A 20,747-nucleotide genomic window follows, 5' to 3' on the forward strand; every position below is an offset into this window, starting at 1 on the left:
CTGTGCCTGCAGAAAGCAGACCTGCTCTCTCCTTGCTAATGCAAGTCAGTCAAGACCTACAGAGGAGATGAGGACATCCTTGCACCAGACTTAGCTTTTCCCTTGAACAAGCTGGAAGGAGCGAGAGAGAACCACACACAGAGTGACCTCTGACACACCATCCGTGTTATGTTTGAGGCAGAGAAACGCCTACTCTCCGTGACCCTGGAAGGACAGCTACATGTTTGTCCAAACCCACGGAAGGTACATCACTGAAAGGGAACCCTAGCTTTTGACTGCAGTTGATGATGATGTATCAGTGTTGTCCCAGAGATTTTGGCAAAGGTACCACCTAATGCAAAAAAGGGTTAGAGACGGGAATTGGGGGGAATTGAGGAGTGAGTGGTAATTCTCAGTTGTTTCTGTAAACCTAAATTGTTTAAGAAAACCCATTAATTAGGGGCCCCTGGGTGGCTCAGTCGGTTGAGCGTCCGACTTCGGCTCAGGTCATGATCTCACAGTTTGTGGGTTTGAGCCCCACGTCGGGCTCTGTGCTGACAGCTCAGAGCCTGGAGCCTGCTTCAGGTTCTGTGTCTCCTTCTCTCTGCCCCTCGCCACCCCAGCTTGCAGTCTGTCTCTGTCTCAAAAACAAATAAATATTTAAAAAAATTAAGAAAACCCATTAATTAAAAAATATCAACCAGGGCACCTGAGTGGTTCAGTCGGTTACACATCTGACTCTTGTTCTCAGCTCAAGGTCATGATCTCATGGTTCATGAGTTCAAGCCCTGCATTGGGCCCTGTACAGCCAACAGTGCAGAGCCTGCTTGGGATTCTCTCTCTCTGCCTCTATCTTCCCCTCCCTCAAACATACTGCCTCTCTCTCTCTCAGAATAAATAAATAAGCTTAAAAATATAATCGTACCTGGTAAGACAACAGTATTGAGAAGATGTCACAAGGGTACAGAGAGCAGAATAGAAAAACCATAGGGCCCTTTAAGATGCTGCCCCATCACTCCCAGGGGGCATTGGGCAACTTCTGGGGATATTTTGGGGACATGTTACAACGGGGGTGGGGGTGCTCCTGAAGTCTTGTAGGTAGAGGCCGCGAATGCTGCTCAACATCCGATATTGCACAGGGAACCTTCCACAGAGAACCACCCAGCCCTGAACAACATCAGTGATGAGGTGCAGAGACCCTGGTGCAGGACAGGCCTTCCCCAACCTCCAGATACACACAACCCCCCACTTCCTGCCCCGTGGGTCATGTTAAATGCAGGTTCTGATTCAGCAGGTCAGGAGTGGGGTCCAAGATTCTGAATTTCTACAACCCCCCAGGGAAAGCACCTTTGCCAGATTGCTAGTGGTTCAGGGAGCAGGCTTTCAGAAGCAGGGATCTAAACTGTGCCTTTCAACTTTCTCTTTTCAAGCTGCAAGAACCTTTCTTATTTCAAGGAAACCTCATGCAGGCCCTCCATATGCGAACAGGGACAACGAGGATATAGGAAGATGCTCTGATCTGAAACATGGGCGGGGGCCACCGACCAGAAGTGTGCTGAGCTGTTACTGGAGCTCCAGATGAAAGGAAAAGTATGTGCCCCATGAATGCATGCACCACCCTCCCTTGGTCAGGAGAAACTGCCAGTTTCAGTTCCCTCAGTTAAAACAAGACAAGCAAAGACGCAGGTTTTGAACATCTTGAAGCCAGGAAAGGGAAGTGATAATGATGTGTAATGTATTATAAATGGTAACAAAACAAAATTATTAAACACATTGGTTTCGCATGAAAGAGATATTCATGCCTCCCGTCCTGAGTCTTCACGTGTCCTTTTTAATGTTTCAATATTTTTTTCAACTACTTTAATGCTCAGGGAAAAAATTAACCTTTACAATATACCTAAATCATGGGGCGCCTCATTGGCTCAGTCACTTAAGCCTCCGACTTTGGCTCAGGTCATGACCTCACAGGTTTGTGGGTTCGAGCCCTGCGTTGGGCTCTGTGCTGACAGCTTAGCGCCTGGAGCCTGCTTTGGATTCTGTGTCTCCCTCTCTCTGCCCCTCCCCCACTCGTGCTCTCTCTGTCTCTCAAAAATAAATAAATAAATAAATATTAAACCCCCCCCCAAATGTACCTAAATCAGGCACAGGGGGCAGGGGGCACACATTTTCCCTCTTGCCTCAAACTCCAATATGTTTCGGAGTGGTGCTGGTTTCTATTTACAATGAAGATATTTTGTTCATCACTGATTTTTTTTTTATTCACATTGATTTTTTCAAAATCATCACATGAAAATATTACTCATCTGGTGTTAAAGTCATTGCCTCTCTCTCCTCATCCTGCTCTCAGGCCTGCCTGAGATCATCACATTAGACCAGGGCTTGCCAGCTCCCTGTGGTGAGTCCCCCACCCCCGGGATACCTTTTACCCAAGATTCACAATCTGACTGTCTATGTTCCAATCATGCATTTCATCCTGCTTCCTCTTTTATATTTTCTTAATCACTTTACCCATTATCCTGTCAACATGTCAACATCACCCCTTAAGGGTGTTTTTTGTTGCAAATTATTCTAGAGACTGTGCATGTCAACATGGGGGAGATTGTATGTCAGGGGTGGGTGGAATGGAGGTATGTGGGAACTCTTTGTATCTTCCCCTCAATTTTGCTGTGAACCTAAAACTTTTCTCAAAAGAAAATTTATTTACAAAAAGCACTATGTTCCCACAGAATAGGATCTGACACTCCTCTAATCACCTGGGAGCAGAGTGTCAGACACCGAGAAACAGGGGATCTCTCTGGATGGGATGAGAAAATGCCCAGTGTCCCTGGGGTCTCTGCCTGCTGAGCATGGGGGCACCAACTTCACTCACCTTTCTTGTCTGACAAGCTCACGGCCAGAATCTCCCAGGTGGTGATGGAGTCTTTCAAAAATATATTTATGGTCTTTGTGGAGATTCTGGATGGATGAGAAGTGGGGGTATTAAAAAGAGGCAGGTGTCAGGGGTACGGGGGAAGCTGGTGTGGATGGGTCCCAAGGGGCAATTTGGAGGGATGGGTGGAGGCTGGGCACATGGAGGGGGCCTGACTCTTGATTTTCTTTCTAGGCTGGGTTGTGGAGTTGCACAGTGATTCCAGAAAAGAGGTGCATAAGGTACATACAAATGAAGTGGTCCAGTCTGGGGTGCCATAGGAGCTGGCCTGGGGTTGGGTTAAGGTGGGGGGTGTCTCAGCCTTACCCATCTTTCGCAGGTTCATTGAGATCCTCCATGCGCCATAGCCAGCTCTCAGGGAACTGGCTTCGGGAAATGATGTCTTCTTCCGGGATTATATCCTCATCCAAGTCACCTGGGAGGCACGGGTGAGGAGAGGGCATTATGGGTTTAGAACACACCCATTCTCCACTGTCCCCAGAGATACTTATCTCTACACATCTCTGGATTAACTTTATAGTTAATAAACTTTATAGTTTATTTGATTTTCTTCCTTATCTTTTTTTTATGCCCCTTTCATTTTTCTCTTTGCATGGGAATCAGGCTCCTCTCACCTTTCCTTTTTCCAGGGTTCCTTCAACGAACAAATGAAAACACACCTGGTGGAAGGTCCAAACCATCACCACCATGAGCAGTGTGATAGAATAGCCAAATATGCAACAGAGTGCATGATCACACTCCACAAGCACTCTGGAAGTCCCAGGACCTGGGCAGTGTATGACCTATTCTTAATATAGTAGGACTTACAGGTGCAAGACACATAACAACCTAGTAAAATAGGTAAAAATCAGAAACCTAGCCAAAATGATGAAATGGAAGAATTCTCCTTAAAAGAAATTCCAGGATGAAATGACAGCCAGAGAACTTCTCAAAACAGATCTAAACAATATATCTAGACAATAATTTAGAAAAACCATCATAAGACTGATAGCTGGGCTTGAAAAAAGTATAGAAGACAGCAAAGAATCTATTGCTGAAGAGATCAAAGACCTATGAAATAATCAAGGTGAATTATGAAATGTTGTAAATGAGATGCAAAATAACCCAGCTGCAGTGACAGCAAGGATGGAAGAAGTAGAGGAGAGAATAAGTGAAATAGAAGATAAAATTATGGAAAATGATGAAACTAAAAACAGGAGGGCAAGGATATTATTAGACCATGAGGGGAGAATTAGAGACCTAAGTGATTCCTTGAAATGAAATAAATCTGTATCATAGGTGTTCCAGAAGAAGAAGAGAGAGAAAGGGTCAGAAGGTTTATTTGAACAAATTATAGCTGAGAACTTCCCTCATCTGGAGAAGGAAACAGGCATTCAAGTGCAAGAGGTACAGAGAACTCCCTTCAAAATCAACATAAACAGGCCAATACCATGACATATCGTAGTGAAAGTGGAAAAATACAAAGATAAAGAGAGAATTCTGAAAGCAGCTAGGGAAAAAATAGGTCTTAACCTACAAGGGTAGACACAGAAAGGTAGTAGCAGACCTGTCCACTGAAACGTGGCAGGCCAGAAGGGAGTGGCAGGAAATATTCAATGTGCTGAATAGGAAAAATATGCAGCCAAGAATCCTTTATCTGGCAAGGCTGTCATTAAGAATAAAAGGAGAGATAAAGGCTTTCCCAAACAAAAACTGAAGGAGTTTGTGACCACTAAGCCAGCCCTGCAGGAGAGCCTTAGCGGGACTCTGTGAGTGGAAAGCAGCAAAGACTACAAGGGACTAAGACATCACCATAAGTGCGAAACCTGTAGATAACACAATGACACTAAATCCATCTCCTTCAATAATCACTCTGAATGTAAATGGACTGAACGCCTCAATCAAAAGACATAGGGTATCAGAATGGATAAAGAAACAAGATCCATCTATATGTTGCCTACAAGAGATTCATTTTAGACCTGAGGACACCTGTAGATTGAAAGTGAGGTGACGGAGAACCATCTGTCATGCTATGGGACATCAAAAGAAAGCTGGAGTAGCCATACTTGTATCAGACAAACTATATTTTAAAACAAACACTGTAACAAGAGATGAAGTAGGCCATTATATCATAAACGAGGGGTCCATTATCAAGAAGAGCTAACCATTGTAAATATTTATGTCCCCAACATGAAACACCCAGGCTTAAAAATCAATTAATCACAAACATAAATAAACATGTAGATAATACTGTTGTTCTGGAGGGGACTTTAATACTCCACTTGCAGCAATGGAAAGATCATCTAGGCAGAAAATCAATAAGGAAACAATGGCTCTGAACAACACATTGGACCAGATGGACTTAACACATATTCAGAACTTTTCATTCAAAAGCAGAATACACATTCTTCTTGAAGGCACATGGAACATTCTTGAAAATAGATTACATACTGGGTCACAAAACAGCTCTCAACAAGTACAAAAGGATTGTAATCATACCATGCACATTTTCAGATCACAACACTGTGAAACTTGAAATCAACCACAATAAAAAATTTAGAAAGCCCCCAAATGCATCGACGTTAAAGAACATCCTACTAGGGGCGCCTGGGTGGCTCGGTCGGTTGAGCGTCCAACTTCGGCTCAGGTCATGATCTCACGGTCCGTGAGTTCGAGCCCCGCATCGGGCTCTGTGCTGACAGCTCGGAGCCTGGAGCCTGTTTCAGATTCTGTGTCTCCCTCTCTCTCTGCCCCTCCCCTGTTCATGCTCTGTCTCTCTCTGTCTCAAAAATAAATAAACGTTAAAAAAAAAAGAACATCCTACTAAAACATAAAGGGGTAAACTGGGATATTAAAGAAGAAATTAAAAAATGTATGGAAGCAGATGAAAATGAAAACATGACAGTCCAAACGCTTTGGGATGCAGCAAAGGCAGTTCTAAGAGGACAACACATTGCAATTCACACCAATCTCAAGAGGCAAGAAAGGTCCCACATACATAACCTAACCTCACATCTAAAGGAACTAGAAAGGCAGCAGCAAAGAAAGCCCAAGGCCAGCAGCAGGAGAGAAATAATAAAGATAAGGGCAGAAATAAACAATATAGAATCCAAAACAAAACAAAACAGAACAGATCAATGAATCTAAGAGTTGGTTTTGTGAAAGAATAAATAAAATTGATAACCTCTTAGCCAGGGTTCTTAAAAATAAAAGCAAGAGGACCCCAACAGATAAAATCATGAATGAAATAGGAGAGATCACAACCAGCGCCACAGAAATACAAACAATTATTGAAGAATACAATGAAAAATGATATGCCAACAAACTGGAAAATTTTGAAGAAATGGACAAATTCCTAGACACCCACACACTACCCAAACTGAAAATGGAATAAATAGAAAATTTGAATGGACCCATAACCAGTGAAGGAATTGAATTGGTTTTGAAAAATCTACCAACAAATAAGAGTCCTGGGCCAAATAGTTTTCCAGGGTAATTCTACAAGACATTTAAAGCAAGAGTTCATATCTATTCTTCTGACGCTGTTCCAAAAACGGAAATGGAAGGAAAGCTTCCAGACTCATTCTATGAAGCCAACATTACCTTGATTGCCAAACTAAACAAAGACCCCACTATAAAGGAGAATTACAGGGCAATATCCCTGATGAACATGGATGCAAATATTCTCAACAAATTGAGATACTAGCAAATTGAATTCAACAGTATATTAAAGGAATCCTTTACCATGATCAATTGGGATTCATTCCTGGGCTACAGTGCTGGGTCAATATTGGCAAATCAATCAATGTGATACACCACATTAACAGAAGAAAAGATAAGAACCATATGATCCTGTCAATAAATGTAGAAAAAAGCATTTGACAAAGTACAGCATCCATTCTTCATAAAAACAACCAAGATCATTGGGGTAGAAGGAACATACCTTATCATCAAGGCCATATGAAAGGCCCACAGCTAATATCATCCTCAATGGGGAAAAACAGAGCTTTCCCCCTGAGATCATGAACATGACAGGGGTGTGCACTCTCACCACTGTTGTTAAATGTGGTGTTGGGTGTCATAGACTCAGCAATCAGACAACAAAATGAAATAGAACTCATCCAAATTGGCAAAGAAGAAGTCAGACTTTCACTCTTCACAGATGACATGATACTCTACCTGGAAAACCCGAAAGACTCCACCAAAAACTGCTAGAACTGATCCATGAATTCAGTAAGGTCGCAGGATACAAAATAAATGTACCGAAATAGGTTACATTTCTCTACACCAATAAGGGAGTAACAGAAAGAGATATCAAGGAATAAATACCATTTACAATAAAATACCTAGAAATAAACCCAACCAAATAGGTAAAAGATCTGTACGCTGAAACCTATACAAAGCTTATGAATGAAATTGAAGACACAAAGAAATGGAAAAGCATTCCATGCTCAAGGATTTGAAGAACAAATATTGTTAAAAGGTTGATACTACCTAAAGCAATGTACACATTCAATGCAATCCCAATGAAAATAGCACCAGCATTCTTCACAGAGCTAGAACAAACAATCCTAAATTTTTTATGAAACCACAAAAGACTCTGAATAGCCAAAGTAACGTTGAAAAAGAAAACCAGGGGCACCTGGGTGTCTCAGTTCAGTTAAGCTTTTGACTTCAGCTCAGGTCATGACCTCGCGGTCCGTGAGTTCGAGCTCCACGTTGGTCTCTGTGCTGACACCTCAGAGCCTGGAGCCTGTTTCAGATTCTGTGTCTCCCTCTCTCTCTGACCTTCCCCCGTTCATGCGCTGTCTCTCTCTGTCTCAAAAATAAATAAACGTTAAAAAAAAAAAAAGAAAACCAATGGCAGAGGCATCACCATCCTGGATTTTAGCCTATATTGCAAAGCTGTAATCATCAAGACAGTATGGTATTGGCACAAAAGCAGACACATAGACCAGTGGAATAGAACAGAGAACCCAGAAATTGACCCACAAATGTATGGCCAACTAATCTTCAACAAAGCAGGAAAGAGTATCCAATGGAAAAAAGACAGTCTCTTTAGCAAATGGTGCTGGGAGAACTGGACAGCAACATGCAGAAGAATGAACCTGGACCACTTTCTTACACCATACACAAAAATAAATTGAAAATGGATGAAAGACCTAAATACGAGACAGGAAACCATAAAGATCCTACAGGAGAAAACAGGCAACAACCTCTTTGTCTTCACCCGCAGGAACTTCTTACTTAACATGTCTCCGAAGGCAAGGGAAATAAAGGAAAAATGAACTGTTTGGGACCTCATCAGGATAAAAAGCTCCTGCATAGCATAAGAAACAATCGACAAAACTAAAAGGCAACTGACGGACTGGGAGAAGATATTTGCAAACGACACATCAGATAATGGGTTAGTATCTGAAATCTATAAAGAACTTACCAAACTCAACACCAAAAAACAAGTAATCCAGTGAAGAAATGGGCAGAAGACATAAATAGACACTTTTCCAAAGAAGACATACAGATGGCAAACAGACACATGAAAAGGTGCTCAACGTCGCTCATCATCAGGGAAATACAAATCAAAACCACATTGAGATACCACCTCACATGGGTCAGAATGGTTAACATTAACAACTTAGGAAACAACAGATGTTGTTGAGGATGTGAAGAAATGGGAACCCTCTTGCAGTGTTGGTGGGGATGCAAACTCTGGAAAACAGTGTGGAGATTCCTCAAAAAATTAGAAATAGAATTACCCTACGACCAAGCAATAGCACTACTAGGAATTTATCTAAAGGATAAAGAGTGCTGATTCATAGGGGCACTTGTACCCCAATGTTTATAGCAGCGGTTTCAACAATAGCCAAACTATGGAAAGAGCCCAAACACACACACACATACATACAATCGAATACTACTCATCAATGAAAAAGAATGAAATCTTGCCATTTGCAACAATGTGGATGGAACTGGAAGGTATTATGCTAAGCGAAATAAGTCAGTCAGAGAAAGACATATATCATATGACTTCATTCATATGTGGAATTTGAGAAACTTAACACAAGACCAAAGGGGAAAGGAAGGAAATTAAGATAGAAACAGAGAGGGAGGCAAACCATAATAGACTCTTAAATACAGAGAACAGACTGGGGATTTATGGGGGCAGGGATAGGAGGGGGGAGGAAATGGGTGATGGGCATTGAGGAAGGCACTTTGGGGATGACAACGAGGGGTTGTATGTAAGTGATGAATCATGGGAATCTATTCCTGAAGCCAAGATTACACTGTATATTAGCTAATTTGACAATAGGGGAAAAAAAGAAGTTCCATAAGGCTGGGGGAGAAAACATCTGAGCATATGTAAGCCATATCCTATGGGATACTTTTGTCTAGTTTTCCTCTTTGAGAAAGAAAGTCTGTAGGTCGCTGGAGCAGAAGGCAGCAAGCCTAGATTAGAATAATTTGCACAGACTGAAGATTCAGCCCTTTACTCATGTGTGTTGGGAATCTTTGTGTGTTTTTTGGGGGGGTGGTGGTGGAGGGAGTGCTAGCTTTCCAGCTAAAAGAATTTAGAAATATGTGTCCCCTTTGGCGATGTCTGCCTTTAAGAGGTGACTGCACAGTTCTAATAAATAAATAAATAAATAAAAATATAATAAATAAATAAATAAATAAATAAATAAATAAATAAAATAAAAAATAAAAATATGAGTGTACATGAAAAGTATGTGTTACCATATAAGGATCCATACCTGCTGTCATAAGGGCTACATAATAATTGATTTGGGGGAAAATTTCCCTTGGCTTAAATTTTGCCCTGATCTGATAGCAGAAAGAGGTTTAGAAATGGACTATCCAGGAATAAGGAGGAACTTTACAGTGGAGAGACCCAGCAGACAGCGCCTTAATCACGTGATCAAGACTCACAGCACCAACAATGGGACAAATCAATGTCTTTGGGCTCCTGACATGATGCACTGAGAATCCATAGTGTCTCTCCTGTGACAGTGCTGCCCCCAAATGCAAAACCTGGATGTCATTACGAGGAAGCAAGGAGCCAACCCAAACCGTGGGACAGCCCCCCAAATAGCTGGATGTGAAAGTCACTCAAGACGGCTGTGCTGCCAGGGGTTGAGCAGATCCAAGGACACTAAGGAGACCCCACCAGTAAATACGACGTCTGCTCCTGCACAGATCCTTTTCCTATAAAGGATCCAAACCAAACCAGACCAGACCAAACCAAAGGGAAACCACTGGCCAGCTTGAACGGGGTTGGAGGTTTTGGTGGTGGTAACAAGTCAACATTAACGTCCTAATTCTGATGACTATGCTGAGGTTTTGTGGCAGAATATCTTTGCTTCTAGAAATTCCACACGGAGCTAATTAGGGGCCTCAATGGTGCGGCCTCAAATGATTCGGAGGGATAAAAGGTTTTTATGCCCATTTCTCCTTTTTCTGCTTGAGAGTCTAAAGATTTAAAAAAAAAATGATTATGTTTGCTTGGATCGGGCAGCCTGCCGCTATGGCGTTTCCCCATCTTCCTTAGTTTTTAAGCAAAGGGGTTCTGTTTTGTGACTTTTCATCCTGTGGTCGATAAGGTAACTTCCCTCGGTTTCAAGAGCCGCTCACACTGGCCTTTGTTCTCAGAGCCCAATTTGGACGACACAGTTTCTGGTTCCCCACGAAAACGATGGGATGTGCAGAAGAAGTGTTCAAAGGGCCAGTGAGAAGGGTCAGTGCAGCAAGCACCACTCTGCACACAGGGGTTAAAAAGAGCAATCTGGACAGGGTGTGCCGAGAGGGAATCTGCCAGGGGGACCCTCACGACAGGGGCCATGCTGCCCGTGGTGCGGGGGGCTCTCTGTGGGTTTGGTTTCCACTGCACCCATCCTAGCAGAAAGGCCTTTCTCTACATAAGACACATCAAAAAGCATTTTTAAAAAGCAGACATCAGGCCTCACTGGGCTCAAAGGCTCTGAGCAAATGGCAGGTAGGATTCCCACCAGTTCTGTCAGGGCCACCTTGTGGTGGGGACCACTCTGGTTCTGCTTTCAATGGGCTTCTTGGAAGAGAAATTTCTCTTGGCTTAAGATTTATTTGGCTCGAGATGTAAAGTTTCAAGTGTGCACATGTTTTGTCTTATCCAGAACTGAATGAATGAATGAGTGAATGAATGAATGAATGAGTGAATGAATGAATGAATGAATGAAAACAAATCAACAGATGTTGTTAGGCATTGAGTTAGGTACCTCTTTGGAAAGCAACATAAATGAGTTTTCTTTGGTAAAGGCAGGCTAAAAATGCATCTCAGACAGAAGCATCCTCCCCCTTCAGACAGGCCCACCTCCCCGCTCAGACACAGGCATCCTTCCTCCCAGACTGGCCCCTTCCCTTCTCACATAGGTCCTCCTTCCCCAGACAGGTCCTGCCCCCTCAGACCAAGCCCTCCCCCATCAGACTGGTCCTCCCTCCTCTAGCAAGCCCCCCCCCCCCCCCGCACTCTGGCTGGGTCTCCTCCCTCTGACAGGGCCTCCCCACCCAGACAGGTCCTATCCTCTCCCACCAGGCCCTCCTCCATCAGACCAGGCCTCCCCTCCTTAACGGAGCATCCCCACTCTAGCTGGGCCTCCTCCCTCAGACCACAACCTTCCTCATCAGACCAGGTCTCCCCTCTCTCACTGAGCCTCCCAACTCTGGCTGAACGTATTCCCCCCTACTGGGCCTTCCCGCTCAGACAGGTCCTACCCCCTCAGACCAGGCCCTCCCCTCCTCGGACCAAGCCTCCCCAGTCTGGCCAGCCTCTCCCCTCACACCGGGCCCTCCCCCTTCTGATCCAGCCACTGCATTCTGGCTGGCCTCCCCCCTCAAACCAGGCCCTCCCGGCTGGCACAGAGCCTGCCCCTTAGACCAGCCCCTCCACCCTCAGAACAGGCCCTCCACCCTCTGACCAAGCCTCCCCACTCTGGTTGGTCTCCTCCCTCAAACCAGGCCCTCCCCCCCTGACCCAGCCTCCCCACTCTGGCCAGCCCACAGGCAAGTGGACTCACTCCGGGCCAATCCCAGGTGGGCACTACGGGTGTGGTTGAGCCTCAGCTGGGTGATGTATTTGCAACAGTCCAGGAAGGCCTTCACACAGGAGGCCTCGTGCTGGATGAACCGGGCCCTGCGCTCGCACGAGAACTTCATGGGGTTCTCCCGCATGCCATGTTCACAGCACTTGCGCAGCTCCTTCGGGTACTGACCCGCTGCGTGGACACGACACCGGTCAGGGCCTCAGCTGGGGTCTCAAAGCAGGAGGAGCTCGGGCGGACCACGGGTAGGACGTCCCCAGGGCCCAGACCTGCCCTCCTCCCTCCTGGGCTGGATCCCGGATGGGCAGGGTTTGGGGGGAGGGGGGGGGCCACCTTTGTCCATCCTCTTCTCTGTGAGCATCACCGAGCGGCGGCGCCGGGTAGCTGGTTTGGGGCACTCGGGATCTGAGGGGAGGGCACACGCGAACAAGATGGGTTAAGCGTCAACTGAGGGTCCCCGATGTCCTCCTCTCAGTAGCCGTGAGGGAGGGGTGTTGCTGCTCCCATTTGACAGATGAGGAAACTGAGGCTCAGCGGGCAGTGATTCACTAGGTGGGGGCTGGGACAGGACTTGAACCCAGGGCCCCCACCTATTCTCAGCATCTGAGGACCTCAGAACAGTGCCCTCCACCTGCTCTCAGCATCTGGGGTGGAGGCCCCACCCCTCCCTGGCCCTCACCTGTCCTATCCGGGGTCTGCAGGTTTGTGTTGGTCTGGAAGGCCAGCCCTGCGTCCGTGAAGACGCCGGCATAATCCTTCCCGCTGCCTGGAGTGCAGCCAATGTCAGCCTTCTCCACCATGTTCCAGATCTGCGGGAGGGCAGGGGTCGCGGGCAGGCCTCCACCACCAGGCTGACATGTCCGACCACCCCTGCGTTCTGGTCCCAGACCCCTCTCAGAGCTGTGTGCACAGCCTCCGCCAACCACCCCCAGCGCGGACTCCTCCATCTACGCTCCCACCCGCGGCCTTCACTTCCGCTCCACGTCTGTGTCCGTCCCAGCCTCCGTCCAGCCCACGCCTAACCCCACTTCCGGTTCCCTTCTGATCGCCACCTGCGCCTCAGCCCCAAGCCACCCCTTTGCCTCCGCCACACCCCAACGGGATAGGGCGCACCTTGCTCTGAGTTAATTTATTCTTCTTGTTCAGCACGAACACGCCCTTGTCCACCGCCACAAGCCCTACTCGGGCTCCTCTGTCACCCTCAATCTTGAGGGTCATCTGCTGGCCAGGTATGTACACCCTCTCTTCCTTCCTGCCACTTTTCACCACCAGCTGTTGGGGGTGGGGCACAGAGGTGGGAGTGAGGGGTTAGCCCTGCCAGGCTGGGTCTCCATCAGCAGTCAGCCCAGGGCAGTGTCCGTGCTGTGCTGGTCAGGAAGGGGCAACCCTGGAGACAGACAGACTGAAGGCAGAAAGGCCAGCAGGGAGGGAGATACTGAGGCTGAAACAGAGGTGGGGAGAGAAGGAGCTGGAAAAGGAGAAGATGGGCCCCGGTTGGGGACCCCACCCAGAAGGCTGGAGAGAGGCAGAGACGGAGCGAGCACTGGCCAGGCGGGGAGTGCCAAGATGGGTGCAGAGGAAGACTCCGGAAGCTTACCTTGCCCACACAGGAGTCCTTGACATCCACCCACACGGAATCGGCCACCACCTCCCTCTGGCCATTGTTGTTAATGAAGGTGTAATAAGCCACCAGGCGGAAGGAAGGAATGAAGTCCTCAGTGATGGTCAGGGGCAGCACGTACATGTCCTGGCCGGACTCCCGCGTCTGACGCTCCACCTTCAACAGCTTCCCTTTGTTCATGACCTGGGGGAGACAGGTTGGTGTAAGGAAGAATCAGCAAGGTCCGAGGGGGGGTGGCCCTGGACTGGGGGTGCTGCAGAAGTAAGGAGGAGGGTCTGGGGATCCTAGGAGGGCACGGACCAGGTAGGTGAAGTAGCGGATATTGTTCTCCTGGGTGGTGGTGGGGTCAATTCGCAGGTGGAAGTTGACGTTGAGATCTTCCCCTGGCTTGAGCTCCACGCGAGGCACAGAGATGTGCAGGTAGTTATTACTCATGGTGCTGTAGGGTTGGGCGTTCATAGTCCTGTTGGTCTGTCGTGACTCTGGGATACCGTCCTTCCTAGTGCTTACCTGGGTGAGGAAAGGGGGATGAATTCTGGCCCCCCAAAGATGTCCACATCCTAATCCCTGGGACCTGGGAATACGGTACCTTCCCTGGCCGAGGGACTGTGCAAATGGGATTAAGGGTCTGAGGATGGGGAGTCTGTTTTGGATTATCCAGGTGGGTCAGATGTAATCACAGGATCCTTATAATAATATACCTATGCAGATGGCCAGACTGCTGGTGCAGATAAGATCCCCTCTATGCAGATGAGAACACTCTATGTGAATGGCAGGATCCCCTGATATAATAAAAGGACCCCACTCCTCACGTGGCAGGATGACTGTGGTAGAGGACAGAGTTCCTTCCTGCAAATACAGTCCCCTATCTCCCAGAAGTGGGGCTAGAGGTGGGCGAGGACTCACGGTGATGGGCAGGGACCTAAAGGTTTTGTGTGTGTTGATGATCAGCTTGGCCACGCCATCTTCCTGGGTGAAGGAGCGTGATTTGGAGTACTGGGTCACCACGGGGATGTTGCGTGCTGGGGAGCCGTCGGGGTTCGTCACAAACACCTGTGGGTGCAGTGCAGGGGCAGGTGGAGGGCGTTCAGGTTGACCCAGAGGCGTGGCTGGTGCTCAGGGGAAGGGTGGGGGAGGCAGCCCTACCCCCAGTCTCACCATGAGGTCAAAGGGCATGCCTGGTTTGAAGAACTTGGACGTCTTGGTGAAGTGGATCTGGTAGGGGGAGGTCACGATGGGGATCCCGCTGCGCTCCGCCTCCACCATGTCGCTGCCTGAGGGGGCCAGCCGTGAGGGCAGGTTCCTGGGCCACCCCTCCGGGTTGGACCACACCTTACACTGGGCCTCCCTCAGACTGGGCCTCCTCCATCAGACTGGCTGGAACCTTCATTCTGTTCCTCCCCCATCAGACTGGGTCTCCTCTGTCAGACAGCTTCCCACCTTCATACTGGGCCTCCCCTCTCAGACTGGGCCTCCTCTATCAGATTGGATCCCACTTTCATACTGGGCCTCCCCCCTGAGACTGGGCCTCGTCTATCAGACTGGATCCCACCTTCATAGTGGGCCTCCCCCTTCAGACTGGGCCTCGTCTATCAGACTGGATCCCACATTCATTCTGGGCCTCCCCCTCAGACTGGGGCTCCCCTGTCAGACTGGATCCCACCTTCATTCTGGCCTGCCCCCTCACTGGGCCTCCTGTATCAGACAGGATCCCACCTTCATACTGGGCCTCCCTCAGACTGGTCCTCCTCTGACAGACTGGTTCCAACCTTCATACTGGGCCTCCCCTCTCAGACTGGGCCTCCTCTCAGACTGGATCCCACCTTCATTCTGGCCTGCCCCCTCACTAGGCCTCCTGTATCAGACTGGATCCCACCTTCATACTGGGCCTCCCTCAGACTGGTCCTCCTCTGACAGACTGGTTCCAACCTTCATACTGGGCCTCCCCTCTCAGACTGGGCCTCCTCTCAGACTGGATCCCACTTTCATCTGGGACTCCCTCCACCCTCAGAATGGGCCTCCTTTGTCTAACTGGATATCACTTTACTCTGGATATTCTCTCTTACACTTGGCCTCTCCCTTCAGACTGGGCCTCCTCTATCAGACTGGATCCCACATTCTACTGGGCCTCCCCCTTCAGGTTGGGCCTCCTGTATCAGACTGGATCCCACTTTCATTTTGGACCTCCCCCCTCAGACTGGGCCTCCCATGTCAGACTGGATCCCAGCTTCATTCTGGCTTCCCCCCATGAGATTGGGCCTCCTCTATCAGACTGGATCCCACATTCATACTGGGCCTCCCCCCTCAGACTGGGCCTCCTGTATCAGACTGGATCCCACCTTTATTCTGGGCTCCCCCCTCACTGGGCCTCCTCTGTCAGACTGGATCCCACCTTCTTACTGGCCTCCCCCATCAGACTGGGCTTCACTATCAGAATGGATCCCACCTTCATTCTGGCCTCACCCCATCAGATTGGGCCTCTGCTATCAGACTGGATCCCACATTCATACTGGGCCTCCCCCACTCAGAATGGGCCTCCTCTATCAGAGTGGATCCCACTTTCATTCTGGGGCTCCCCCCACCCTCAGAATGGGCCTCCTTTGTCTCACTGGGTATCACTTTCCTTTGGATATCCTCTCTTACACTTGACCTCTGCCTTCAGACTGGTTCTCCCCTGTCACACTGCATTCCACGTCCATTCTGGGCCTCTGCCCGCACACTGGGCCTCCCCCCTCATTTGGGTCCCTTTCCTCAGACCAGGCCTCACCTGAGTGCAAGATAACGGTGACAGACACGTACAACGACTTCCCCACCAGGGCATCTGCTCCGGAGGGTTCCACCCCGCTCAGCAGGACCTTTCGTTCCAGCCTGGCCTCCCCACTGCCATCATTGACCTGGGGGAGGAAGGAAGGCTCAGAGAGGGGGAGGGGCGCAGGTGAGGGAGGGGGAAGTCCAAAGTGGAGGAGGCTCAGAGGGGCAGAGCACCTGAACACGGGTGAGGGACTGGGGCAGCGAAATCCTCTGGTCACCATCCTGGACCCCAAAGATGACGAAGGCTATTCCATCCACATTCTTCCCATACAAGAACCTGAGAGGCAAGAGGGTCTCAGATGCTCCTCTCCTGAAGGGCGAGCCTGCCTGCAAACTTCCACGGACCCCTGGTCCCTCGCCTGGTGCTTACCTGGCCAGTATCTGGTTCTTCAGTCAGCGCCCACCTGGTCCCACACCTGGCCACACCGCACCCGGGTTCCCTTACCAGCCCCTACCTGGCTCCACCCCTGCCGCCAACCTGGCCCGTCATCTAGCCCTCACCTGGCCGCCCTCCCCTCCCCTCCCGCCTGGCCCCATTCCTAGCCCCTCACCTGGCCGTGATGGTGACCTCCAGGCCCTGTGGGTCATCAATGTAGTAGAATTTCTCTGTAGGCTCCACTTGGACCTCAAAACTGGGCAGCACTGGGGGCGAGACGGCACCAGTAGGCTGTCAGCACTGGGCCTGGCACTTGGGGCCCCCACCCTGACTCCTTCCTCCTCTTACCGTACTCCTTCACCTCGAACTCAGCAGAGAATACCTGCTGCGGGGCATCTTCATAGTGGGCTTCTATCTTCCACTGCCCTGTACTGTGGGGAAAGCAGGTGAGTGAGCCAGCCAGACGCCCTCCCTTGGCATAGGGAACCCCCTCTAGGAGGGCTTGACATACTTGACCAGCTCCGGGATGTTCCAAGACAGGGACAGGATGCCAACCTGGTTCTGAGAAGACAGGGAGTCCTTCTTGATGAGAACATTGTCGGGGGTCTGTGGAGACAGGGAGGGCGTGTCTCTTCAGAGACCTGGCTTAGCCCCTAGGCTCTCTTCCTCCTCTCTGTGTCTGGACACTCTCTGTGTGTCATGACTACTGGGGCAGTGGTTATGAACATGGACTTGAGTCAGTCAGCCTGGGTTCAAATGCCCACTCTCCCAATTATGCGCTGTGTCACCTTGGGCAAATTACTTGATGTCTCTGTGCTCAATGTGCCCAGCTAGAAAAAGGAGAGGAACATAGCCCCTACCTCACTGGCTTGGCACATGATTCATGTAAGCTGGAGCTCACTCTCGTCGGCGGCTGTCTGAATACCGATAGTAACTAGCATTTATCACCTACTTTGTGCGGGACCCTGTGGTAAGCATCCTATGGGCGCTAAGTCACACAGCATTGCCTACCTTCGACTCTTTGACCTACAAGAATACAAAGTCGTGTGGTTCAGCCTAACACACAGTATGTCATTCGTTGCAAATAACTAAACACCAGGAGACATCATGTAAAAATCTGGCTTTCTGGCTTCTCTTGGAAATTGGGATAACCGTGGATACGGGTTCCTGTTGGCACATAGCGACATTTGACTGGAACTGGGCAGAGGCTCTACCGTTAGAGGTGTGTGTTCTCCGTTCCCCACAAATCCCACCGATCCCCACAGTCAGCTTGTGGCTGTCAGGACCTGGTCCCTGTTACCTTTGTGTGATTGCAAGAAATACTCATGACGATCCTCTGAGAACGACCTACCTCTTCCCTCTGTCCTTCACTTCCTCCTTCCATTCCCCCTCCCCCCCACCCCTTTCCTGCCTTAGCCCAGAAAATTGTAATGAAATTACTGTATGCCAAGCACCCATCCTGTCTGGAATTTAGGTTCTGTGGAGGTCTAGGGAGCGGGCAATGAGCAAATGAATACATTCAATTTATAGGATGCCTAAAGGAGATGACAGGAAGGGAGACCAGTGGAGTGTGTGTGTGTGTGTGTGTGTGTGTGAGTTGGAGAGGGTGTCTGCAATTTTACAGGTCCTCAGAGAGGCTTCCCTGTAAAATTGTGCCATCGGTGACATTTGAGCAGAGACTTGAATGATGTGATGGGGCAAGCTATGTGGGTATTTGGAGGAAGAGCGTTTTGTGAGTAGTGGGGGAACAGCCTGTGCAAAGGTCCTAGGGCTGGCTCTTTATGGCAGTTGGAGGGACAGCAATAAGGCCCATGTGGCTGGAGCAGAGTGAGTGAGGGGAAGATGGGGAGGAGAGGAGGAGAGGAGGACAGGTAGGGGACAGGGCAAGTCTTGCAGGGCCTTGGGGAGTGCTGGGAGGACTTAGGCTTTTACCCCAAGGAGGTGGGAGCTCCTGGAGGGCTCTGGGTGGAGGAGGGTGGGACATGAGTTGGGTGCTCAAGGCTACCCCCTGGCAGCAGGAGGCGGATTGGGCTACAGAGAGTTTTTATCTGTCATCTCAATCTTCAGCTGAGAAAACCGAGGCCCAGGAAGTTGAAGTGACCTGTCCAGAGTGACATGGTCCCCAGAGATTTGCCTGGAGCCAGAATCCATGGGCAGAATCATCAGTGAGCCTGGTATCCCTGGATCTCTGCCCTGTGTCCAGGGCTCTTTCTGTGTTCAAGGCTCTACACATTTCTTTGCCTTTTGGCCTCTGCAGTCTTGCCCTTTCCGGAGTCTCTTTCTCTGTCTCAATCTCTTTGTCTCTCCCTGAGTCTTGCCTGGGGTGTGTGTGGGTCCCCAGCTGGCTGATACCTGGATGCTGATGACAACGGCCCGGCCCATAGGCAGTAGGTCATTGTTGACCGTGAAGATCCGATAGAGGACTGGAAGATGGTGGGAAAGAAAGGAGGTGGTGAGTGAGGCCACGCCCCTCCCCACAATCTGGCCCCTGGGTCCTCAGCTGCTGCCCAGCCCCTTACCCGTGGAGCCTGGGGTGTAGATGGGCTTGTCAGTCTGGATGAAGATGTACCCGCTCTGAAAGCTGACCAGCACTACGTTCTCCACCACGGTGCCCCCAAAGTCTGCCTGGACAGTCACGAATTTTTTCTCCTTCCCTGATGTTAATTCCTGGGTGGCTGGGATCTAGGCATAGCCAGAGAATAATTGAGATGTTGCCTCCTGGCCCCTTGCCCACATTCAGCCCCAGGCTTTCAGTGGGGTCCACACCTGCCTGCCCTTCCTGCCAATAGCACCTGTCCACCACTCCGGTCTCCCTGGTGTGCCCAGGTTGGGAGCGGAAGGGTAGTAGGGGAGGGAGCAAGGGTCTAAGATGGGTAGGGATCAGAAAGGGGGAAGAGTAGGGGGAATTAGACAAGGGGCTCAGAGGACCTCACTTAGGAGAGGGGCTCAAAGCTAGGGGCTCAGGATAGAAGAAGCTAATTGAAGGAGAATTCTCAGAGAGAGGAGGGGCTCCAAAGTGGGAACTGCTCAAAACAGGGAGGAGACTTAGACAGGTGGGAGGGGCTCCAGCAGGTGCACACACATTGATGTTGACTGTGCCCATGTGGTCAGTCTCCCTGATCAGAGCAATGGTCTCGCTGAACATCCTTTGCTTCTTGGCAGGGAAATCGTAGACGCTGACTGTGACTGCAAGGTTCCCTCCATAGTCATGGGCCTCCAGCAGCACCTTCTCCTCGTTTCCCAGCCGCAGGATGTTGGGGGTGATCATGGAGAACCTGCAGGTCGGGTGGAACACGGGATGGAGCTGCCGTTCTAGGGACCACGGTTCCAACCCTCACCCACATATCACGAAGCCCCCAAATCCTGTGAAGTCAGATCTCCAGGCCTCCAAGTGATTCCGCAGCCACGGAATCACTGAACACACCACAGGCACCCAAACCTGCAGACCCCTGCTTCTAGAAACATCCGCCTCCCATTGTAACCCGAGTGCCATGAACCCCCAGCTCATGAAATCATGAGCTCACAGGCAGCCCAAGTCCATTCACATCCCAACCCGCTGACCCCTGCCTCCACAGACACCCACGTGCGCCCTGGATTCTACTAGGACCTGAACCCCACCCCCACCTCACAAGTAGCCCGGTTTGGAGAAGGGTCATGACCACTCACATGGGGTCCCCCGGTGCCAGGGGCAGGGCGGTAAGCAGCAGCAGCAGCAGCAGGCTGGGGCCTGAGGCAGGCCCCATGGTGCAGGGATGGTGGAGGGACAGAGGGACGGAGGAAGCGGACTGGGAGGGAATGAGCAGAGGCTGCTGGAGGCTGCCTTTTATCTGGCTCCCGCCTCCCCCCTGCAACCTCAGCCCAGCCCGCAGCTCCCGTGGCTTCCCCCTTCCTGGAGCTGCCCCAGATTTCTCAATACCATTTCCTAAGTTTTTCAATCCCTGGGGCCAGTGTGTCCTGGGGTAACTAACCCAAGGGCATGTC

The 20,747-nt window shown here is 49.7% G+C and overlaps 1 protein-coding gene across 1 annotated transcript in view; it reads right to left on the reverse strand.

The window, feature by feature from the left end:
* LOC102968326 (complement C3-like) overlaps window positions 1-20,544 on the reverse strand; it is a 39,960-nt gene extending 19,416 nt beyond the window's left edge. The window contains exons 1-19 of the mRNA XM_042977955.1: window positions 20,433-20,544; window positions 19,849-20,041; window positions 19,286-19,448; window positions 19,119-19,189; window positions 17,278-17,372; window positions 17,115-17,197; window positions 16,942-17,032; window positions 16,565-16,667; window positions 16,347-16,473; window positions 14,738-14,853; window positions 14,486-14,632; window positions 13,880-14,089; window positions 13,556-13,762; window positions 13,072-13,230; window positions 12,638-12,767; window positions 12,292-12,363; window positions 11,935-12,132; window positions 3,215-3,323; window positions 2,849-2,934 (exon numbers count right to left, since the gene is read on the reverse strand). Of these exons, the coding sequence (XP_042833889.1) occupies window positions 2,849-2,934; window positions 3,215-3,323; window positions 11,935-12,132; window positions 12,292-12,363; window positions 12,638-12,767; window positions 13,072-13,230; window positions 13,556-13,762; window positions 13,880-14,089; window positions 14,486-14,632; window positions 14,738-14,853; window positions 16,347-16,473; window positions 16,565-16,667; window positions 16,942-17,032; window positions 17,115-17,197; window positions 17,278-17,372; window positions 19,119-19,189; window positions 19,286-19,448; window positions 19,849-20,041; window positions 20,433-20,509 (2,437 nt within the window). The 5' untranslated portion in view covers window positions 20,510-20,544. The remainder of the gene's footprint in view (window positions 1-2,848; window positions 2,935-3,214; window positions 3,324-11,934; window positions 12,133-12,291; window positions 12,364-12,637; window positions 12,768-13,071; window positions 13,231-13,555; window positions 13,763-13,879; window positions 14,090-14,485; window positions 14,633-14,737; window positions 14,854-16,346; window positions 16,474-16,564; window positions 16,668-16,941; window positions 17,033-17,114; window positions 17,198-17,277; window positions 17,373-19,118; window positions 19,190-19,285; window positions 19,449-19,848; window positions 20,042-20,432) is intronic.
* Between the last annotated feature and the right edge of the window lie 203 nt (window positions 20,545-20,747).

The sequence above is a fragment of the Panthera tigris genome, chromosome A2 (assembly GCF_018350195.1).
Source record: "Panthera tigris isolate Pti1 chromosome A2, P.tigris_Pti1_mat1.1, whole genome shotgun sequence".
Classification (NCBI taxonomy): domain Eukaryota; kingdom Metazoa; phylum Chordata; class Mammalia; order Carnivora; family Felidae; genus Panthera; species Panthera tigris.